Below are 22,926 nucleotides of genomic sequence, written 5' to 3' on the forward strand. Positions count from 1 at the left end.
CAGGAACATCAAGCAGAGGAATAGCCAAGGCGAGCAAGGGTGAGCTCCTACGTTCAACCCTTTGACAAGGACTTGTTTACTCTACTGGCCTTGCTGGACCAAAGAAAATGCCCATCTAGTCCAGCATCTTCTATCTCACAGTGGTCAGCTGGATGCGTACAGGAATTCCACAAGCAGAACCTGAGAGCAACCACAATCTCCCCACTGCAGACTCCCTGCAACTGGTATTTTAAAGGGATGTCTCTTAACAGTGGAGGTAGAACACCATCATTGTGGTAATCTTACATCTGGGTCGCACCACTTGTTCTCCAGCTCCCAGCTCTGGCTAGCACTCGAGGCAATGCCTGTTATTTATATATTTGGGCATCACCTGTGCCAGATCCTCTAGCCCCCAAAATAAAAAGGCAATTTAAAAATACCTAAGTACAAGGACACCTCATCTAAAACATCCTGCTCATTAACCACAGCTATACAGACCAAAACTTCCCCATACAAAAACGCAGGTGGCAACATCAACGGACCACATTAAAGCCATCGGGGAGAAGGAGATAGTTGGTGCAACCCTTAAGAAGGTGCCCCTGTTGAAACCAATTAGCTCATTGGCTTCTTTCGCTTCACCATGCGAGGGGTTTGGTTCCTGCCCACACCATAGAGGAAGCAAACCTTGGGGTACACGGACTGTCCTTATGAACAGGAGGCAAACCTGCCCTCGCTAGCTGGGAAGAGCAGGAGCACAAAATGTTCTGACCACACAAGCATGCACTTCTATTTGCCTGGTAATAATTAGCCCTGGCGAGAGAGCAAGAGCATCCTAACGAGCCAGTAAACTAATTTAACAGTTGTCTACATCCCTTAAGGACAGGTTCCCTGCACCACGATGTTGCACTCTGCTGTTTTGCACTTTGCACTCAAGGCCAAGTATAGCCTGGACTTGGGAGGCCTCTTTAGACCGGTCCGATTGTTTGGCATGCCCACCAGTTCTTTCAGGAACCCCTTCCTCCTCTAGCCTCAGCCTCAACGTCCCTCACCTTTCATTCTTAAGTAACCTCTTCCCTTAGGAAACCCTATCTTGGAGAGGACTTTGTGGGTGCAACCTAGTAGTGACTGGTTCAGTGAGGCATCACATGCCTTGGGGGGAGCAGCTGTAGCTCAGGGTGGAGGTGGAGAGATCAGCAGTACTGAGCTAGGTGGACAGGTTCTGACCAAGTATAAAAGCAGCTTCCTAAGTGATTGAAACCATGCATTATGGACCTTGATTACATTGTTTTAGTGGAGGGTAGGGCTGGGCAATAATCTGGCTTTCAACATAACGATATATCAACAGCTAGGCATCATGATACCAATATATCACGATGTCTGAAATACATAGCTGCCAAGTTTTCCCTTTTCTCACGAGGAAGCCTATTCAGCATAATGGAATTTCCCTTAAAAAAAGGGAGAACTTGGCAGCTATGCTGAAATAGCACTATGTAGAGGCACTGGGTGGCTTCCGTTTTCCCAGCCTCATGATTTTTGCTAAGCACACCCCCACCCCATCCATATCATGACGTACGATATATTGCTAGGTTAAAAAATTATGAAACCGGTATCACGACATGAACTTCAAATGTGTTTTGGACAATATATCGCCCAGCCCTAACACACATAACAATTTGCGATATAATTGCCAGGTCAAAAGGAATGAAATGGATAACATGATACGGACTTCAAACCAGTTTTGAACAATGTATGGATATATTACTCAGCCCTATTAGGGGGGTGGAGATAAAATGCACCCAGATTTTAACTGGGTGGCAGTGTGGAGAAAAGGGGTTTTTCTCTTTTTTTGTGAAAAATAAATAAAAATTATTGGGGGGGGGAGAAAGAAAGAAGGGAATAACTAACTACTGATCTGATAAAAGGGCTCTTCCCATCTTTCACAACTGAGCAATCACATCAGTGGAAGCTAAGACTGTGTGTGTGTGTGTGTGTGTGTGTGTGTGTGTGTGTGTGTGTAAAAACTTGCAGGACTACATCGGGCAAGAAGTCTCTGGGGAGAACCACAACGGAGGAAGGGAGGAGAGGGACACATATTACGTGCAGTGACAGCCCATACTGCTTGCCAGAGGCGATAAGAAGGCAGCCCGTTGGTAATTATAGCTCAAGAAGCCTGAGTCGCAGCTGCCTCTGTAGGTCTGGCCCATGCTTGACCCCATTCCAGAATGCTGGCTTGAAGGCCCAGGAAGGGTTAGCAAGGCATCACACCAGTGTCTATTTTCATTTTGCTAGAAAAAGATACCAAGGAACACGCAGATATAAAAATAGCTGCAAGGTGGCATGAAAGCTGAAAAGGTAGCTCTTGAAGAGCAATGCAAACGGGTGCCAGCATCTTGAGGGCAGTGCTACTCTTGCTGGTGACGGGCACACTTTTCTAATTAGGAAAGGGGGGAAAGAACACTGGGCCCTTCTCTCCGGTACTTGTGGGGAGGAAGAATGGAAGTGAGAAGGCTTTTGAAAGCAGCAAGAGTGGTCTGTAAGCTACTAAAGTCAAGGCTGGAGAGAGGAGGGAAGAAGTGGGGGGAGCGGGAAATGGGTACCCCACAAAACTGCCCAGTGGCTTCATCCGCACTGCAGAGAGAAGTGCATTCTGGTATAGCAGAATGCAGGTGGGCTAAGATTTGGTCTCTAGGAATATTGCCTTTCCTCTCCCCCCCCCTTTTTTAAAGTGCTCCCTCTTAGCTATCATACCTGCACAAATGCACACTGTATTTTGGCAAAGTGGGAAACTGAGGCAACTGGTCCTGCTGCTACTACCACGTTCTGCTTGGCCAGGCTCTCTGCCTCCTCCTTTTCCTTCCTCCCTAATTCCCCATCCTCAGAAGGACCGAGAAATTGTGGGCAGGGTGTGTAGCTGCTGCCGCTAAATGATTTTTAAATTTAGGCAGCATTTTTAGTCGCTGCAGCAAACTACAGGCACGTTCCCAGCCCACCCAGAAAGCTTTGCTCTGCTAGTCCGATGCAGAGAAGCACCAGCCTGGAAAGATAAACAGAGAGTCTGGGGACTCAACCAACTGCAGGGGCTCTTCACCCCCTTCAAAATCTTCTTGGATCTCCTGGTGTTCCTAAGCAAACCTAGGGGATACAACAGCCACCACTTGCACGCTAGAAGATCTGAGTGGATTTCAGTTGGCTGGCTGTTCTGTTCACCCAGGCAGATTCCACTCAGATGTCACGCAGTACCACAGCAGACCACAAAACCCCCCACCCGCCAAGACATTTCTGCTCATTTGGCTCATTTGCCACCTGCAGGCCTAAATTCTCATTCTCTGTGTGGGTGTCTATCTTTACAAAACTAGGGCTGCCATATGGCCAGATTTTCCCAGACACGCCTGGGAATCTGGCAGCATTTTGGCATCCAGGCGGATTTTCCCAAAATCAGCAAAATGTCTGGGGAAACCTGGACGTATGGCCGGGGGGGGTGTACTTTTATTTTTTAATCCCCCCCCCAAAATTGAAAAAAGCCCCCCAACTGTTTTTTTGGGGGGGGGATGTTCCCCAAAAAAGCTGAACAGATTTTCAGTTTTGGGAACCCGAACGAAACAGAATGATTAAAAATAATCTATTCAGCTTGGGGGGTGGGTTTCGTTTTTGGTGGAGTGAAGGGGGATGGATAACTGTCTTAGAGATGCAGCTAAATATTTGATTTGGTTCTGGGGGAAGGTAACTGGTTTTATTCAGAAATGCGTCAGAAGGGGAGAGGGAACATCCCACCTAACAAGCAACATACCTGTGAGATAAAATGCCTTGTACTGGTCCACCCGAAGAGCTTGTATTTCTCCATATTTTCCTGCTGCCCCACTGTTGGGATGGAACAACGTCTAGGGGAAAGAAAGCGCCAGACGCTTAGAAAGTTGTCCCATTTTAATGGACTACTGAATGGTTTAGTTTATATAAAAATATGCAGGGATTTATGCTATGCAAAATGAACCATGGAAAGAGAAGAAGGGAAGTCATTGGTATTTTAAGGTTGTACCTGTATAAATGAATATTCTAAATTGTAGAACAGAAAATTTAATAAAAATTATAAAAAAGACAGCTCTTTTAACTTCGTAAAGCTTAGGAAATGCATGAATTCAACAGCATGAAAAAAGACACATTTGTTCCTCAAAATAGCAGCTATGCATATAGCACACTTCTGTATTTCCTGATAACACTGAGGATGAAACTGTGTGTGCTGTTTAAATGCGTATTTGCATTTAACTTGTGTGTGTGTGTGTGTGTGTGTGTGTGTGTGTGTGTGTGTGTGTGTGAATAGCATCTGCTGAGCAAGTGGGCCTAACTGAAAATGTGCTTTGAAAGAGGGATAGTTGTGTTTAGTCTACACTCTGGTAATCAGGTTTCGTAGTGCATTGTGTTTCAAACCTGCGAGCTAGAGCAGTAGTGAGACAATGGGAAGCCATGCTTCTGTCAAATATATCCAGCTCTCCTAAGTTGTTTTCCTGTACTCTCAGAGAAGGCGCACACACCACACAGGAATTAGTTCTGGGTGGCTGTGTCTAAGGATTAAATATTACCGGTACTGTTGGTCTCAGTGTCAGTGCAAACCTTGAAGTGCCACTTACGGAAATCAGGCAGGTTTACTCTGACTGTCATTCTGGGCTACTGAAATGAAACTCCCCCCCCCCCCAAGTCTCTCTTGATGAAAGCCGACCAAGCAGGATCCGGTATTTAGTGTCTATCTTATTGGAGTGACAGCTTTGTAATGCTCAATACAAGCACGAGTCAATACAAGACAGCCATGAATTTGTCTCTGCAGAATACAAATCCTTGATTCTCAATGACTTAATGAACAACAACAAAAAAGGGGGGGTCTCCTTTTCCCTTTCGCAGAGGTGTGACCCAAGTCATTCATACATTTCTCCTCCCATGCGAAAACCGGTTTGGTGACTACACTTAACTCAAGTTTCTCTTTTGATCCCTCCTGGGCACTTAATCCCCCTGGGTCTCAATTTCCCACATGTACAATGACCGTAACAGCATTCCTAGTGCTCCACAAGACTTTAGTATGGAAAATAAATACATTCACATGGCCGTTTCATACACTAATGAATGGGAGCCATGTGCTACATTCAAAGCATTGGGGGGGGGGATCTTGGGCAATAAGTAAGAACTGCAGGAACAAATTTATCCACATGACTTAAGTCCATGGTTCTCCTTACCCAACACAGGTTGGGAATAAGTTTGCAATTATGTGGGTTTTTTTTTTTGTCATGTTGCAAGCCCCCTTTAGCATGGTTTGAACAATGGAAAGGCAGCATACAATAAAAGTATGTATGTATGTATGTATGTATGTATGTATGTATGTATGTATGTATTGCTACACGACACCCCTGTCTCCAGGCGGCATGAGATTCCCACGCTACCAAGCATCCTTGTGTTTCACTTTGGACAATTTGGCACAGCAGAGACTGTGGTGTCTTTAGGATCTATGGTTTGCACAACCTGAAGCCTCCTATGGAGGAAGCTCACATCAATATTCCAAGAGGTTTCTGTCCCTTTCCTACGCACAGCACTGCTTGCAAGAACAGACATCAGCATCTCTCTCTAGCACAGTTGCTTAGTCCCAGCCAGCCTCCTTCCCATGGACATCCTAAAACTCTAAACTGCAACCCACGTTGCTTCTTAATGCCAAAGTGCTATTCTAAACTCTGCCCTCAAAGCACTGGGATCGCCAGGCGAAGGAAGGAGGAAACCCTCACCTTTGCAAATGAGAGGTGCCCTTTCACCCCTTTGTTGTTGCCTAAATAGCTCATCCTAACACCTCTCAAGGAAATTATTTGAGTTCATCAGCTTTTACACTTGTCTTAATTAGAGGATAAACAAAGTCTGGCAGAGGCTTAAATAAACACTACACTGGCTTGAATACACATGTGAGTCTAGCTCAGGGTGGTTCAACACACAGCCTGGGGGTTGCAGATGCTTGAAGCCCCCACAACAGCCCTGGAGCTAGGCAAGTGAGGTGCTGGGCTTTGGGAAAGGGGTGTGAGGGCTGGGGGCCATCAAATTGTAGCCTCAAACTCCCTGCCCCCCCCATGCAACAAGGCAGTGTGTGGCCCACAGGTTCAGTGTCAAAGTAGCCTTGTGGCAGAGTTATGAAAATTTGGACCACCCTGATTTCCCGGTTCTAACACCCAAGCCTTAATTAAATTCTGGCACTAATTTGATCTGGAAAAACAGCACTGCTGGTGCATATGGTTGTAGAATAAGGTTACCAGATTTTTTTCCAATGAATCCAGGGACACTTTTCAACTTCAATGGATTTTGTATGGGGACTGATTTGTAAATCTGGGGACGTCTGGTAACCTTAGTGTAGAAGCTCTGTTAACATCTGTTAACGGGGGAAGAGTGCCATTTTGAATGAGGGATGTGGTTAACGCTTTACACTGCACCTCCTAATTTGTCCTGTCTGTGTCCTGCGGTACCACGAGGATGACAACAAGACAAGCTATCCCCTCCTGCCGCAACGCCGTTCTGTCTAGTGGCTCCAACATCAGAGAGCCTAGGCTGGGTCAGCTGCTGAAGCAGAGGGGCTTGCACAATGGCTGTGCCTGTGAAGCATAAACTGGCTTTCTGCTCAGTTTCCTGGAACAGCAGCGCAGCTCTCCTCTGCTGACTCAGTGTGGCACATTCAGCTTCCTCTCTGGAGCTGGGATTCCCACATTACAGCAACAAGGGATGGGAGCAGAGAGTCAGCAGCTCATGTAAGAAGTCCAAGCTTCTCAGTTTCCTGGCCACACACAAGAGATACTCCTCTTCAGGTAAAAGGAAAATATAAAGGCTCACTGTCAAATGCAGTGGTACCTGAGGTTACAGACGCTTCAGGTTACAGACTCCACTAACCCAGAAATAGTACCTCGGGTTAAGAACTTTGCTTCAGGATGAGAACAGAAATCATGAGGTGGCGGCATGGCGGCAGTGGGAGGCCCCATTAGCTAAAGTGGTACCTCAGGTTAAGAACAGTTTCAGGTTAAGAACGGACCTCCAGTGAATTAAGTTCTTAACCTGAGGTACCACTGTATCCATTTGGAACAGCAATCTCACCACAAGGGGAAGGTAAAAAGGACATTTGCCATTAATTCTTGTTCTATAGGCTTCTCAGAGGGTACTGTGATTTATTCATCTTTGGGATGCATCAGAGCACTGCCACTCCCTGCCATGGGTGCCCAACATCGTCAAGACCCCCCCCCCAAGATACCTTGTACTACTTTTGCGCCAAGGTGGTCTGGTGTGCTGGGGCAGTGTTGTGGAGCCACTCTCCTGGCCCTGCTTACCAAGGGAGGGGTGGGGCAGGGTAGGAGCAAGGTTGGGGTGCGTGGGCAGCCATGTGGCACTCCCAAGTGTGCCTGCACAGCCCCACCCTCACCACTGCCCTGTCCTCATAAGTGGCAGCGATGTCAGAGTTCTAGGAGAGCAGCAAAGCCCCACCATGTCAGCTGCATGGAGCGTGCTGCCCCAGAGTGGGGAAGGGAGCACGCCCTGACTCTTCTTCCCGGACACTCAGCCTGAGGTGCCCTCCAAAATCTGGCACCCTGGTGCCCCGCCCCGCGCCACTAATGCCTATGGTTAAGACGCCCCTGCCCCTCAGAGTCAATTGTGGGGGGAGGCCTGCCCCATTGCAACGGCAGATGTCCTTCTGCAGGCTGCTCTCTTATTAGGTGAGTCCCACTCAATTTCACACAACACACACTCCTGCTTAAATCTGCATCCAGTAGGCTCTCAGCACCGGTTTGGGAAGCGGTGTGCACACGCTGGCCACAATCCATACTTTCCCTATCCTGACGTTTCTTACAAAATACGATGTTTTCTCCCAAACTAGCTTCAATCCAAATATAGAAAAGGGATGACCTAGCTGTGTTTCAAGCAGGTAATGTGTACACAGCCTTCCTGGAACTGCTGTGTGCTGTGCCGTATTTCCTTTGTTTCATCATGCCTGCTACCCGCTCAGAGCAGCTTTTCACAATGCAATGCGTTTGTTGCCCAACAGCTGTCATTACTCATTCCTTACCCAGCTTTAATTGGCCACGGAACTGGAGGCAGGAAATTGTTACCAAGGTGTGTTGGTTTAGGGTTTAGAGAAAAGAGCTGGGAGTTCTGGCTTTCTCTTTTTGTGCTCATCCAGCTGCAGGCATGCTCAGGGCTTGGCTGGTGTTGCAGCACCAAGTCAGAAGTAGCCTAGATTTGGGGATAGGCTCAGGGCCGTCTTAAGTGTATCGGGCGCCGTGGCACGATGATCCCTCCGGCGCCCCTCACGCTCCACCAGGCAAGGCAAGGCGCAGCCGGCAGCCAGAGAGCGCGGTGCAACAGGCAGAGACGCTGCCAGCTGTGGTCCGCCTCCGCCTGCTCGGCCGAAGCGGCAGAGTAGCGCTGCAGTCCAGGGAGCTCTAGCTGCTGCCCCGACAGGTTTGCTCTGTGGCACCTCATGTGCATGCCTGGCCACACTCCTTCAAGTCACAGCGAGCACAGACAACACTGCGCTGCCTGTGCTCACTGTGACTTGAAGGAGTGTGGGTGGAAGGTAGCCCAGTTCCGCTGCCGCCGTCTCGCTTCACCCACCGCTGCCGGAAAAGGAGTGAAGCGGGCGAGGCAGAGGTGCGGGCGGCTCAGTGTGTCTCCTTGATGTGCCCCCTTCTGGGCGGGCGCCCTTGTGCACCGCACCAGTCAGCCCAATGGGAAGGACGGCCCTGGATAGGCTCCACCTTGGATTCTTTGAAATGGCCTCTGATCTAAACAGGTAAGCAAGTCTCGCACGCTGCTCGGGGCCGTCAACCAAGCTGAGGGATAAAGAAAGGCAGCCGCCTTCATCACACCATATTTTGCTATTCTAAAATGTTATTTGTCACAGAGAAGAGGTAACTATACTTAACAAGAGGTCTTTCTAAGAACATCGTTTTGCATGCATGCTTTTAAGAAGACTGCCTTGGCTGCCAGCAACTGACTTCCCCCCCAAAGGGTTCTGTGCCTGGATAAGCAAATAGATAGGCTGAACTTAAGAACATTCCTTCCCCCAAGCTGGTCTTTGGGGCATCCAGAGTTATTTAATTCTCTATGGGTAGCAGTTTTGAAGGAAGCACCCTTCCGACATGACAGGAGGTTCTTAGGCTATTTTAAACATCTGAAACATGTCAAGGGAAAGGGTAACAAGAAACACAGCTAGATTTGGTTTTGCTAAATACATGACTGCATCTAATACTGTACAGAAGGGAGAAAATCACAATTATCTCCCCACCCTCCCTGCCCAGCCATGTAGAGGTACAGCTAAACTCAAATCATCCATCAGTGGGAGACTCCCTTGCGAGAAACTGTCAGCTCTCCTAAATTGTTCTGGAATTAACCGATATTTTATTGGTCTTCGGATTTGAAGGTTTGGGTTTTTTTTATCATAGCAGTCCTCTACAGCTTCAGAGAACTGCTTGTTTTTCAGGTCTGCTGTGAAACTGCTGCTCCAAATCTCCAGCTGGCACATGTAGCTAAAAAACAAATGCCTCCTTGTAACTGTGGGAAGTTAGGAAAAGTGCCCTGGAATTTGGAGACACCGAAGCTAAAGAGCAGGTTTTTCTGCTCAGCACAGAATCTAAGTGGAAAGCTTCCTTCGTTTCATCAGGTCGTCCACTGGCTTCTCTCTTCTTAGCCAGAGACCTGATGGTAAAAAAAATCCTTCCAGTAGCACCTTAGAGACCAACTAAGTTTGTCATAGGTATGAGCTTTCGTGTGCATGCACACTTCTTCAGATCAGAGACCTGATGGGTACAAGATGCTCAATATTTCGTACTGGGTGTGGGGTCTGTGCATGTGTTACTCTCAATGAGCATCAAGGGATATCAAACATCATAACCATCTTCAACAACATGTCTTTCTGTAGCCTCCTCGCATAGCAACAAAAAGCTACTGAAGCACTAGATAGGAAGAGGAATGGATATTAGACCCCTGTCTGAGCAGCCCCAGGGCAACTGCGGCAGCCCCAGGAAGATGAAGAATACCATCTTTCCCCAGTTGCTCAAAAGGCTTCATATCCATGTTGTTAAGGAGGATACATACCGTACTTTTCTGTGTATAAGACTAGGGGGTTTTTTATTACAAAATAATGTTTAAAATTGGGGGTCGTCGTATACACAGTTATATCCTCCCCCATTTTCTTAACTTGGAGTCCCCCAAAATTGGGGGCGTCTTATACACAGAGGCATCTTATACACAGAAAAATACGGTACATGCAACAACGAAAGAGAAGTCATTATGAGTTTTTACCATAGACGTCCAGTTCAGATGTAGCAGGAAACCACTGAGTTTGGTATACGACTATAATAATGGGTGGTTATATCATTTTTGCCACTGAAGTGTTCACTCTTGAACCTCTGCCATCTCATTCTATCCCTGGAGGCTGGAATATCTGAATTTGTTGGGTTAAAACAAAAACAGACCAATGCTTTCAAAAACAGACCAATGTCTCTCAAGTGGTCATTGACTGCCCAAATGTGAAACCATTGTAATGAATAATGTCCCCAAAGTGGACACACTGCCCTTGGGATAATTATCCAGAATTTATGCCTAGCTGAAAATATTCTTGGGGGCCAAACACTGATATTATAATCCAAGTGAAAGTAAATCTGAAAAGCTCCAATGAACAGCCGAGTATGAACATGTCAATGCAGTGAAGGGATGTTCTGCCATTTTGATGTAAGGCAATAATAATAATAATAATAATAATAATAATAATAATAATAATAATAATATAATCTGAAAAATAAAGGCAAGCATTTTCTCTCAGATATTCATATTGTCCAAGCAGCTTCAATATCTAGTGTTTACATGGCCTATTTACTTCCCTCTCCTGCTCTGGCTGATGCCATTGTGGTCTCCAGCCCTGGGAAGGAACCCTCCAGAAATCTTTTCAAGTAGAAATACTTGGAACAAATTCTGACAGATGCTTACATTCATAGGGGCCTGGAACTAGGCTCCCTCCACTTGTGCTAATCACCTCCTGGAAATGTTGTTGCCAAGAGCCTTTTAGGATTCAGATCTAGGAATGCAAATTTGTCCCGGGCCTTTTAACAGGCCACAACTTGTCTGGAAAATAAGAGTTCTGGGGAAGGGAAGGGATAGGAGGGCAAAGGTGGAATTTAAAATAAAATCAATGCAGCTTTTAATAGTGTCTGTTTTTTAAAAAAATGTATATTTTATCCTGCAATGAAAAAGTAATAAATAATCTAATTTCCAAGAAAGGCTCCAAGTCAGATGTTGTTCCTCAAGGAAAGGAGGTTCACTGAAATAAAACATCTTATTTTTCATCTAAGTTGTCTTCTTTTCCTAAAAACCTTAACTCCTCTTCTGTACTCCAACCATCTCTGCCACTCCAACCATCTCTGACAAGGCCTTCCACCACTGTGTGTGTGTGTGTGTGTGTGTGTGTGTGTGTGTGTGTAGTGATATCTCGAGATATCGAGATATTTGTTGTTGTTGTTGTTTAGTCGTTTAATCATGTCCGACTCTTTGTGACCCCATGGACCAGAGCACGCCAGACACTCCTGTCTTCCACTGCCTCCCGCAGTTTGGTCAGACTCATGTTCGTAGCTGCAAGAACACTGTCCAACCATCTCATCCTCTGTCGTCCCCTTCTCCTTGTGCCCTCCATCTTTCCCAACTTCAGGGTGATATTTAGCTGGTGATATATCGCGATATTGAAAAAAATCAGATATCACCCAGCCCTAGCAGCAACAAGTCTCACTGTGTTTTGTGAGGCTTGTTCCTTAGCAAATGTGTTTAGGAGAGAAGCCTTAGAAGAGGAGAATCTCTTGTGTGTCACAGGGTATCCTGCATCATCAAGTGGAGAGTTGCCATTGCCAGCTCTCAAATGCAATACAGAAAGGGTGCGCATACCGGTATGCCCACTTCACTAAGTGACCAGCCTGATGAAACACCACAACATGCCACCATCTCTACGGAACGGGTGCATCAAGAGAGTGCTACCGAAAAGAACGAGATGGACAGGAATAAATAACAGGCTTCCTCAACCTCGGTCCTCCGGATGTTTTGAGACTACAATTCCCATCACCCCAGACCACTGGTCCTGCTAGCTAGGGATCATGAGAGTTGTAGGCCAAAAACACCTGGAGGGATCGAGGTTGAGGAAGCCTGAGATAAAATAACAGGTGTTTTGCCTGTGTTGGGGGACTGGATTATAGAGGACCTTCAACTCTAATCATTGCATGGAATGGCAGCTTCAGTTGCATATGGAGGAATTCAGTGTTGCGCTCTTCCAATTGTTCCATCAGCTTGCCCGAGTGAATGCTCCTCTCTCCGTGCAAGGTTCTGGGGGGTTCACCAGAGCTCCCAGAGCCCATTTGGTGGGGGACGTGGGGTCATGAGAAGGCGGGTGTGTGTCATTGGAAATCTCAATGGGACTTAATCAATCACTTCCTTTTGAGGACACATGCAGAGGATTGAACTACAACATGACTGGTTTCAATAAATAGGTCACATTTTCAAATAATCATAGCATCTATGGCAAACAAAAGAGATCACTGATTGTGCAATGGACCAGGGTAGTAGCAATAATAGCACACCAGATGTATGAATAGCACATGCTGATTGCCTGCATAAACAGAATAAAACCAGCAAGGTTGATACAGAATGATCTGGCCAATTGTGCACATGTGGCTCGACACGTATTGGTGCTTTTGAAGTAAACATCAGCCAGCTTAATTCTAACCAAGGAACTCAATCATGTTGCACAAATCACGCAGAGATCTCATTACCAGCATGCATCATCTGCAAGGCTTGAGAGGTAAAAAACGTAAAAGGTAAAGGACCCCTGGACGGTTAAGTCCAGTCAAAGGTGACTATGGGGCCATGGCGCACAATCTTGCTTTCAGGTTGAAGGAGCCGCCGTTTATCCACAGACAGCTTTCTGGGTCATGTGGCCAGCATGACTAAACTGCTTCTGGTGCAACGGGACACTGTGACAAAAACCAGAATGCACGGAAACGCCATTTACCTTCCCACTGCAGCGGTACCTATTTATCTACTTGCCCTGGTGTGCTTTCAAACTGCTAGGTTGGCAGAAGCTGGGACAGAGCAACGGGAGCTCACTCCGTTGCAGGGATTTGAACCACCGACCTTCTGATCAGCAAGCACAAGAGGCTCAGCGGTTTAGACACAGCACCACCAATTAGGGCAACCAACATGTTCTGCAAGCCACGTTGAAAGTAGAAAAACAATCGTCTCTACTGCAAATGAATGAGTGGATTTTCCCTGTCTCGTGTGTGACAGAAATGGGAAGGGGAAACTGACAAAGGCACTGATGTTAAGTATCAAGAGAAAATGAAATTTCAACAGTGGAGTCTGTCGACTTAGCGAAAATGGCGCCCTTCAGATGTTCTTGGACTCTTGCCCCAGCCAATATGGCCAATGCTGAGGGATGGTGGGATTGTAGTTAGGCAATAGGTATGTGGATGATACACCCTGGAGTAGAGGGACACAAAAGTTCACACTAGACCAGGCACCCCCAAACTTCAGCCCTCCAGATGTTTTGGCCTACAACTCCCATGATCCCTAGCTAACAGGACCAGTGGTCAGGGCTGATGGGGATTGTAGTCCAAAACATCTGGAGGGCCGAAGTTTGGGGATGCCTGCACTAGACTGTAATCAGCAAGTGATTTACAGCACTATCCTATGCATATCTTCTCAGAAGTAAGTCCCGTTGAATTCAAGGGGATTTACTGTAATTGCCACTATCATTTGCACCAATAGACACAGTGTGGCCATTGGAGGTGTGGCTGGCATTGGCACTGCAATGCTTTGGGCATCAAGTTATGCTAATAAAAGGTTAAAATGGCTAAATGTTTTAAAAAATATGCTTTTTTAAAAAAATACTCAAGCATAATATTATAATCGTTATGCTGTCAGTCTGCTCTGGTTTTTCAAACTGGTCCAAACCTTTTTTTTTTTTTTACAATGTGGTTGTATTTTATCTTGATATGATTGGTTTAGTCGTGCCCACTGGTATCCATAGGGATGAGGGGCGGTTTAAAATGATTTCAATTAATAAATGCAAATAATGATCCCAAATGCCTTAAAAATTCCTGCTGTCATGCCGACGAAAAGGCCTACTTTCAAAAAGAAAAAGGAAAGGAAATAAAAACCCAGTGATAGTTCATTAGGTGGCGTGGCCTTTGTTCGATTTGTGGCATATTTACAGAACACAAATAGGGGAAAGATTACAATAATGCACCTGTTTTCAAGTTGGCTCGCCTTGGCAAAATCTGTGCAGCTCACTGCGTCAGGGTCACAATGAGCAAATCAAACTCTATGCATCTCAAAGGGAAACTAGCTGTGGCGATTCCTCACCTCGGGGCCTAATCTCAAGGACAGCGTGTGCTCCTGATGTTCAAAAACAACACTGCGCAAGTCTTCAAGAAAGATTGTTAACAGAACTTTGGCACTAAAGCACTTCATCTTGTTGACGCTGCTACAATAATGAGTCATGACATGCTGCTTATGAAGAATTATACTTCTAAGTGAATTAAACTACAAACCGCCCTATGGACGCTTGCTCCATATTCTCCTTTCAGCCACTGGGCATACAATTTTGCAAAAGAAAAAACCACAACCATGTGCCGTAAGAACATGATGTCCCTTGCCATTCAACACAGAGCGTTTCATAACTTATTTTATGCAACAGCTTGAATAACAGAAAAAGCACAGAGACACATAGCAACCAAAGGATGTTCATCATAGCAGAGTTGGAAAGACACTAGCTAACCGTAAAAACAAACTTCACAAGTAGAATTATGAATTGATTGACTCAATGTATCTTCTTGGTCTCTTGTACTATGTTATGACCACATGCTAATCCGCCACCACGTTGGCAGATCTCACGAAAATGCCTCTTTTTTACATCACCAACACACAAGATGCAGCTCATCTGTTTACAAAAAGGGATTTTGACAATCATAGTTAAGGTAATTTCATTTATTCATTTCTACCTAAATGTTGACTAAAAATTAGTCCCAGGGTGACATTACAATGGCTTTAACACAAGTTAAGCAGCAGAACAGATAAACAAACCATTAACGAAAAACTTCATCAGCAGCTAGAATGGTGACAGGGAGTGGATGCTGAGACCACATAACACCGGTCCTGAAAGACCTACATTGGCTCCCAGTACGTTTCCGGGCACAATTCAAAGTGTTGGTGCTGACCTTTAAAGCCTTAAACCAGATGCTGACAATGTTTTCCGGCTGTGGGCCGGAGCATCCCCATGGACTATCGTCCATGGGCCGGACATGCGCAGAAGCGCTGCCCATGTCCGGGGCGCCGGAAATCACTTCTGCACATGTCCCCAGCGCCAGAAATCACTTCTGCGGCTGCACAGACGCTGGACACCATGCCTGCGCAGAAGCGATTTTCAGCATCTGAGCAGGCGCCATTTCCGGTGCCGCTCAGCAAGTCCCCACACCGTGCTGATTTAGCACAGTGCGCAGGGGACTTGCAGAGCGGGCAGCTTGGTGACCGGGTGGCTCGTGGGCCGATAAACGGCCTCCGTGGGCCGGAGGTTGCCGACCACTGCCCTAAACAGCCTCGACCCAGTATACCTGAAGGAGTATACCATTGTTCAGCCCGGATACTGAGGTCCAGCGCTGAGGGCCTTCTGGCGGTTCCCTCACTGCAAGAAATAAAGCCACAGGGAACCAGGCAGAGGGCCTTCTTGGTAGTGGCGCCCGCCCTGTGGAACGCTCTCCCATCAGATGTCAAGGAAATAAACACCTGACTTTTAGAAGACATCTGAAGGCAGCCCTGTTTAGGGAAGTTTTAATGTTTGCTGTTTTGTTTTCTTTTTGATATTCTGTTGGGGGCCGCCCAGGGTCTCTGGGCCAGACGGATGGGGTATAAAATTATTATTATTATTATTATTATTATTATTATTATTATTATTATTATTCAGCAGCAAGCATTTAACAGCAGACACAGTATCAACAGGGAAAACCCGCTGTATACCGCTGAATTGGAGGACCCTATCATTTGCAGGACTTTGCAAGCAACTGAACTAAAGACTTGGCTGCGGACTTAAACACAGCAAGCACTTTGAAGCAAAGGACCCTCTCAGGGCTCAAAGAGAGAGGAGACTACTTGTAACATCTGTATAGTGTGTGCATGCACAGTGGTGTTTGTTGTGGCTGGTCTAGTAAAGACAACTCTCCTCAACAGCTGTTTTCTGTGGTGAGCTTAACAGCTTGGTTGAGCTACGGAGGTGCTACACCCAACAGCACCCCAACAGTGATTAGGAAACAAAATCAGAAAATGTGGATGCATCTGGGCCAATTACTGCCAAACACTGCACTCCTGTTGGGAGAACCAAGACCTTGCACACGCCCTCATTAAGGCCATTTTTTACCTTCTCTTTGAACTTGTCTCAAAACATTCATTCGGTGCCATGAAGATGTCTCTTAAAATGCTTCATCCGAGTCTTGCTGCCTACATATGGCACAACCTTTGCCAATCCAATCATTTCTCCGTGAACCCTCCATGTCATGCTCTGTCTTTACCATCATAATTGGACCATTGCGAAAGAGAGAACATGCTTGGTCTTATGGGGAGGCCTCTTCTCCTTCTTAACTGCTTGCCCCCAGGGTGAAGCTACAGCACCCACAATTTTTCTTTAATAAACTGAATACACAAAAACCACAGTGAAATCTGAAATGCCCAGTGGGAGCTAGTGTGGAGGAGCTTGCAGTAGGGGCAGGCTTTCAAAACAACATACAGGATTTCATCTTTAGGTTTCTAGTTTGTGGCTGGGAGAGGCAAGCAAGAGGGCAGCGATTAGAAAATGTGCCCTCTGATAACTGCCCTGCAAACTGCTGTTCTCATGCTTATGCTTGCAGAAAATGACAGGGTGTAGACGGGGTGGGGTGGGGTGCCCTACTTACAAATTGATAATGGACACAGTTGCCGGAGCCAGGACTCCAGGCTGAATGAGAACTTAATGATGTCCCTCTTTGTTCAGGCAAAGACTAGCACCAAGCACCCTGGGACCCATTTTTTATTGTTTCTCTTGTTTGGTTTAAGAATCCAAAGCAATTAAGAAAAGAATTCTGTTGTGATGTGAGGGAACAAAACCCAGTTTTGCCTTGAAAAGCAAAGGAAATGGGAGTCACCTAGCCATCAACAAGATGACAGGAGGCAGGCAAAGCGAAAGTGGGGAAAGGAGATTGCATCAGCCTACCAGCTCCAGCAAGACTTGAGGCAAAGACCTCCTATACACACCAATTTTAGTACAGCCGTACCTTGGAAGCCAAATGCCTTGAGAGTCGACCGTTTTGTCTCCCAAATGCCGCAAACCCGGAAGTGAGTGTTCCGGTTTGAAAGCATTCTTTGGAACCCAAACGTCCGCCGCGGCTTCCAATTGGCTGCAAGAGCTTCCTGCAGCCCATCAGAAGCCATGCCTTGGTTTCCGAATGTTTGGGAAGTCGAACGGACTCCCAGAACGGATTCCGTTCGACTTCCGTGGTAACACTGTAATAATATTATTGGTCCATTATATCTTTTGGAAGCACGCATGCTCCACACTCAGTGTGGGTGTGTTATTTCACTAGTAGTGAAAGAATAGCACCACAGCTCCAAGTATTTCTGGAATTATACCACCTTTTCTACTAAATCTTTAAAGAAGAATATATTAAGTCAGTGCTGCAACCTTTAATAATAATAATATCGTGAATTGGATGGCATTATAATTTCTCTAATTTACAGCTCTGGCTGAATACAGTAGTAGAAGAAAAGAGTTTAGATTTGATATCCCGCTTTATCACTACCCGAAGGCTAACAATCTCCTTTCCCTTCCTCCACCTGTGAGGTGAGTGAGGCTGAGAGACTTCAGAGAAGTGTGACTAGCCCAAGGTCACCCAGCAGCTGCATGTGGAGGAGCAGGGAAGCGAACCCGGTTCCCCAGATTAGGAGACTACCGCTCTTAACCACTACACCACACTGGCTCTCTCAGTAAAGAATTCCCGACATGCATAGGACAGCCTGAATTCCCTGAACGCTCTCCCACTCCTCACTAGGTCTTAAGCAGTTGTCGTCACAAGTGGCTAGTATTATATATGGCTTCTCAAAATTTAATGTGCAGGTAGAGCAAGTTCTACATTTTGGAAATAACAAGAACATAAATTGCAGAATTCACTTGGTGCATGTGATAAGTTCAGAGAAGCCACACATGATGTGAAACTGATGCCTTGCTCAGGTTTTGGAGCAGAACAGCATCTTGTTCATGGGGGGGGGGAGTATTTTTCAATACTCCTTTGAGTTTGAGGCTAGTTTCAAGCTCCAAGGGCCAAAATAAGAAACCTTCAGAGTGCACCACGAGTGTTCAGAACTCCTCACTTCTTCCTCAACACAGTCTCGTGAAATTATATAACCAAGGACTGTGCCCCACCCACCCCACCCTCAATTAAAGGAACACTTTAAATAATAACACCATGGAGAGTGGTGCTTAGATTTTTCACTTCAGGCAACGAAATATCTCAGGCCGTTCCACCTGGAATGTTGATAAATTAGGATGCAAAAAGCTGATTTGGACTACGGACTGCATCCTGTTGTTGCCACCGAGGGCAAAAAGAAACACACTGTACCGCTGTAATAAAGGCCACTCTATTTCCATACAAAAATTCAGCTAAATATTAAGGTTAATTCCATACCTGGTGTCCTTTGTTCGACCGCCCGAAGAGGACCTCCGACACATCCATACCATCAAACTGTCTGTTGGGAGGGAGGCTTGCCTTTGCCAAAGACACCAAGGTAGGGAATATATCTAAAGTGCTGCAGGAAGGAAGAGACTGTGATCAGAAGAACACAGGGCAGGAACAGTGTTCAAGAAGCAAGAGCTACTTCACTATGAAGGAGAGCTCTGGAGCAAATAAAATTAACACTCCCCCCCCCCCCCCGGTTGTAACACATTCTACACCAAAAGTACAGAATTCAGATCAGTACCTTACTTAAACAAAAAAACAACAACCCTATATCGATCAGGCTGGGTCTCCTCTTTTTCAGGTTGGTACGTGTGTGTTTTAAGAAACAAAGAAATTCAATTCCCTTGCCTTCGATACAGGAATGGCAAATGAAAATGATGGACTATATGGAATTGGCAGAATTGACAGGAAGACTCCGGGACCAGACAAATGACAAAGTTTTAAAAGATTGGAAGAAATTTAAAAAGTATATAGGGAATGTATTTGACAATTAGAGTTTGAATATCCAGGAAAATAAAGAGGTTAAGGCATTAGGGAGATAATAGAAGATTGAAAGCTAGAAATTAGGGTAGATGATATGAAGATGAATTAACTTTGAAGTGTTAAAGGGATTACATGATGGATAAGGAAGATGATTTAGAAACTGCTATAGAAGTTTATAAAAATGAAAATCAGATAGTAGGGAATTGGGGAAGCCGGAAGACAATGAATATCAAAATGGTTGAGAAATGATATATTTTTTCGTTATATATTGTTTGATGTGTGTATTTTTGTATTTTGTATTTTGTATGTTTGTATGTTTGTTGATAAAATTAATAAAAAATATATTTTAAAAAAAAAACAAAGAAATTCAATTCCCAAACACAAACCCAACTACAAAATATAGCATTTGCACATACTGACTATTTTGCCTTAAGGGTTGGATTCATTGGATTTGGAGAAAGATGTGGGGTGGGGGGGAAGGTCGCAAAAATGGTGGGGGTTGGGGAGAAGGAAGATATATTGATTTGAGATCGAGGGCAGCAATTGTACAGGAAAAGGAGCTTTGTGCAGGACACTCAAACCCAATTTTCAAATCACCGAGATGTATCGCTCAACACCCTTCTTTTGGTTCCGGAAATCACAAAATATCATTGGTGCATTTCAATGCCTTTCTCCCCCCCCCCCCCACCAGCTGTGAAAGCTGGAAAGCTAATGCTTACATACTAAAATTAACAGAATTCTGCAAAAGATACCAGATTTTATATATCTGCCTAGTTTGTGTCCAGATTGTAGCTGCAGTGTCCAGTCACACTGAATACCTACAACAAGGTGGCACAAATTGTCTTCTCAAATGCTAATCTGCCAAGTAACATGCTCCCAGGAACTTGAGCCAAAGCCTCGCATTAGACTGAAATTATTTACCTCCGTATTAATTAGCACATTTTATTGAACGTGTACCCCCTTTTTTTACAAATGTTAATTTGCTAGGAGCAAGAACAGCTGCCTATATCGCTGAGTCACTCAAGAGAAGGGCGAGGTCCGGTGCCTGCAGCTCTTGATGGAAAATTAATGAATGCCTAGTGGGCACAAATACCATGTGGAAAATTTCTAATGCCTCAAGTGCAGAATGGGTTCCCAAATTACAGAGCAGCATTATGCTGTCATTTCCACTTCTCGTCTCCAGCTCTCAATCATGAAGACAGTGGCCTCGCTGAGGTTTGTTCTGAGGGGTGCTAGCATATAATGAACGAGGCTTCCTTAGGCTGCGTCAGGCAGATGCCCAACGGGGTTGTATCTGGGGAAGAACTGGGCCTAGGTGTTGGATGATGAGTGACATCCTTGCTTTGCTGGCTCCTCTTCTCTCTTTCCAAGGCCAGATGCCCAGAAAAAGGAGATACACACCCCTTATATTTGCACCTGCTTCCCCCTTACCCACTGGGCCTTCCTTTCCTGCTGCTCCCATGCCTTGGAAGTACCAGAGGCCAGCTCAGTAAGGCAAGAGGGAGCTAGCAACAAGGTGGGCTCATTTGTGACGGCGCGTAATCTTGATGCACATGTATGGAACCATACAAAGCATCCAACAGAAATACCAAGATACAAGCTCCAAGTTCCATAACTTGGAGGCCACATAGCTTCCTGTCAAGGCTTGCATACTGGCGGGGAGCCAGGGTGGGTCAACATAAACCTCTATTGTGCGCTGCTGGGTCCAGCTGCACAGAAACACTACAATGATGCAGTCCTTGGTGATAAAACCACAGTGGCAGGATTAAATAAGCAGGGCAAATACATCAGAATGATGCCATGCTAAGCACATCAATTCACTTTCCAGGAAAATATGGTTTCACTTATGTATAGCACAGCAGTTTCCATGGGAAGCCAGGATGGAAAATGAGAGTGGCATTGGGTTCTGCAGTTGCCACCAACAACCCCGTCATCATTTCCACTGCAGTCTTCTTATTTCAGGGACTTGAACCTGAGCCACAAAACACATTATTCCATAATCGTATACTTGATAATACAGCACATGGAGTGCGATACTGAAATAACGCACACAAAAACACAGTCGGTTGGGTGATCTGACATCCAGCAACCAGCACAATATGGGAAATGGATTACTGAAGCAGCTCAACAGAAGATGGTCAAGCTTGTAATTGGTCCTAATCACCAGGAGATTGAACCAATTCAGCTGGTTTCGTCAAATTAATATACAAGTAGGCTAAATGCATGATGCTTCTTGTATATCACAGACACACGGGATGTCTTCAAGCAAGGGATTTCCCCTGGATTCCTGGGAGAGGATGAGCTAACACACCTCACATCGTCCACATCACTCGTGGTTTTATTAATATCATTTTATTTTCTTATGGCTGTCTTTTTAAACAAGCCAGGCAGTACAGTATTAAGGATGCTCGAGGAATTCATTCTTTGACAATTTTAATACAAAGGGACCGGATTCATGTTTAGATCATAATGCAGTCATCCTTCAGATTTCACATCTCTTGAATGCTATGATGTTGTTCTTGACTCAAACAAACAAACAAGCAGAAATACCCATACAAATAGCTGTGGTTTTTTTATATATAAAATGAGTTTAGAAATGCTTACTCTGAGACAAAACACATTGAGAAATTCATATTTTGTGCAGAAATATGTATTTAAATATATTACTTATTTATATCTTAAAATTAATATACTACTCGACTGTAAATAAAACCTTCAGAGCAGTTTGTGTTCTTGTGCTGCAATGGAATGCATTTTAAAAATCTCTAAATGTTAGTTAACATTGTTTCGATGGAACACAATTTGGAAGAGTTCCCCTAAAAGGCAGATAATGTCCATTATTAGGAATCCTAGACAAGTTTGCAGAGTGAATATGGAAGCTTGAGGTTCCAGGCACTTCCACTTTGCTGGCTGTGCTGCGCAAACTAGCAAACCTATTTTCAAAAGCAATTTTCAGGCTTGGAAAACTTGGCACAACACACCTAACTTCTTGGATAGCGTCACTCCATTCCCTTCCTGGAACACCCAGATTTTGCTGTGGCAGTGGTTCCCAACTGGTGGTCCGCGGACCCCCAGGGGTCCGCGAGCTATGCCAGAGGGGTCCGCAAGACTGGGACTTCTGGCGAGGCAAGATGGCGGCGGGCACGCTGGCGCGGAGCTCCTAAAGTCGGCCAACGTGCCAGCGCCGCCAAATCAGCCCCCAGAGGCGCCGAAGGGGCGCCGAATGGGCACCGAATGGCTGGTGTCTGGCTGAACGCGGCAGCCAGGAGCTTCATGTGAGGCGGCAAAAGCTTCCTCTCCTCCTCTTCTTGCAGAACCAGCGAGACTCCTGCCTAGAGTGGCACCACGTGCCTGCTGCCACTCTAGGCAGGAGTCTCGCTGATTCTGCCTCAAGAGAAGGAGAGGAGAGGAAGCTCAATGGCCACGCGCCCTCGCTGCGTCGCTCCAGGTGCCGATGCGGCGGTTGGGGCTGCTCCTCCTGCTGTTGGCCGTGCTGTGGGGCAGGGAAGCGCTCCCAGCTCAGGGGGTCCTGAGGCCACTGGCGGCGGTGCTGTCGTCCGAAACCCGCCTGCCAAGGAGCTCCACGCTCGGCAGGGCCTTCGCCCTCGCCCGCCCCAGCTCCACCCTCTCCGCTCCCTTCCCAGGCGCCGAGGCCATGGTGACTCCCTGG

General features: G+C 45.9%; 1 protein-coding gene across 10 annotated transcripts in view; it reads right to left on the minus strand.

Annotated features, from left to right (window-relative positions):
- Nucleotides 1-22,926, minus strand: part of ARSG (arylsulfatase G) — a 112,358-nt gene that overhangs the window by 4,770 nt on the left and 84,662 nt on the right. For 8 of the 10 annotated variants that reach the window (XM_035104037.2, XM_060271973.1, XM_060271972.1 and 5 more), the window contains 2 exons: nt 18,723-18,843; nt 3,767-3,857 (listed from right to left, as the gene is read on the minus strand). In XM_035104037.2, coding sequence (XP_034959928.1) covers nt 3,767-3,857; nt 18,723-18,843 — 212 coding nt within the window. The remainder of the gene's footprint in view (nt 1-3,766; nt 3,858-18,722; nt 18,844-22,926) is intronic. The other 2 variants (XR_009557209.1, XM_060271974.1) reach the window with 1 other exon arrangement.

This window comes from Zootoca vivipara, chromosome 2 (genome assembly GCF_963506605.1).
Source record: "Zootoca vivipara chromosome 2, rZooViv1.1, whole genome shotgun sequence".
Lineage (NCBI taxonomy): Eukaryota > Metazoa > Chordata > Lepidosauria > Squamata > Lacertidae > Zootoca > Zootoca vivipara.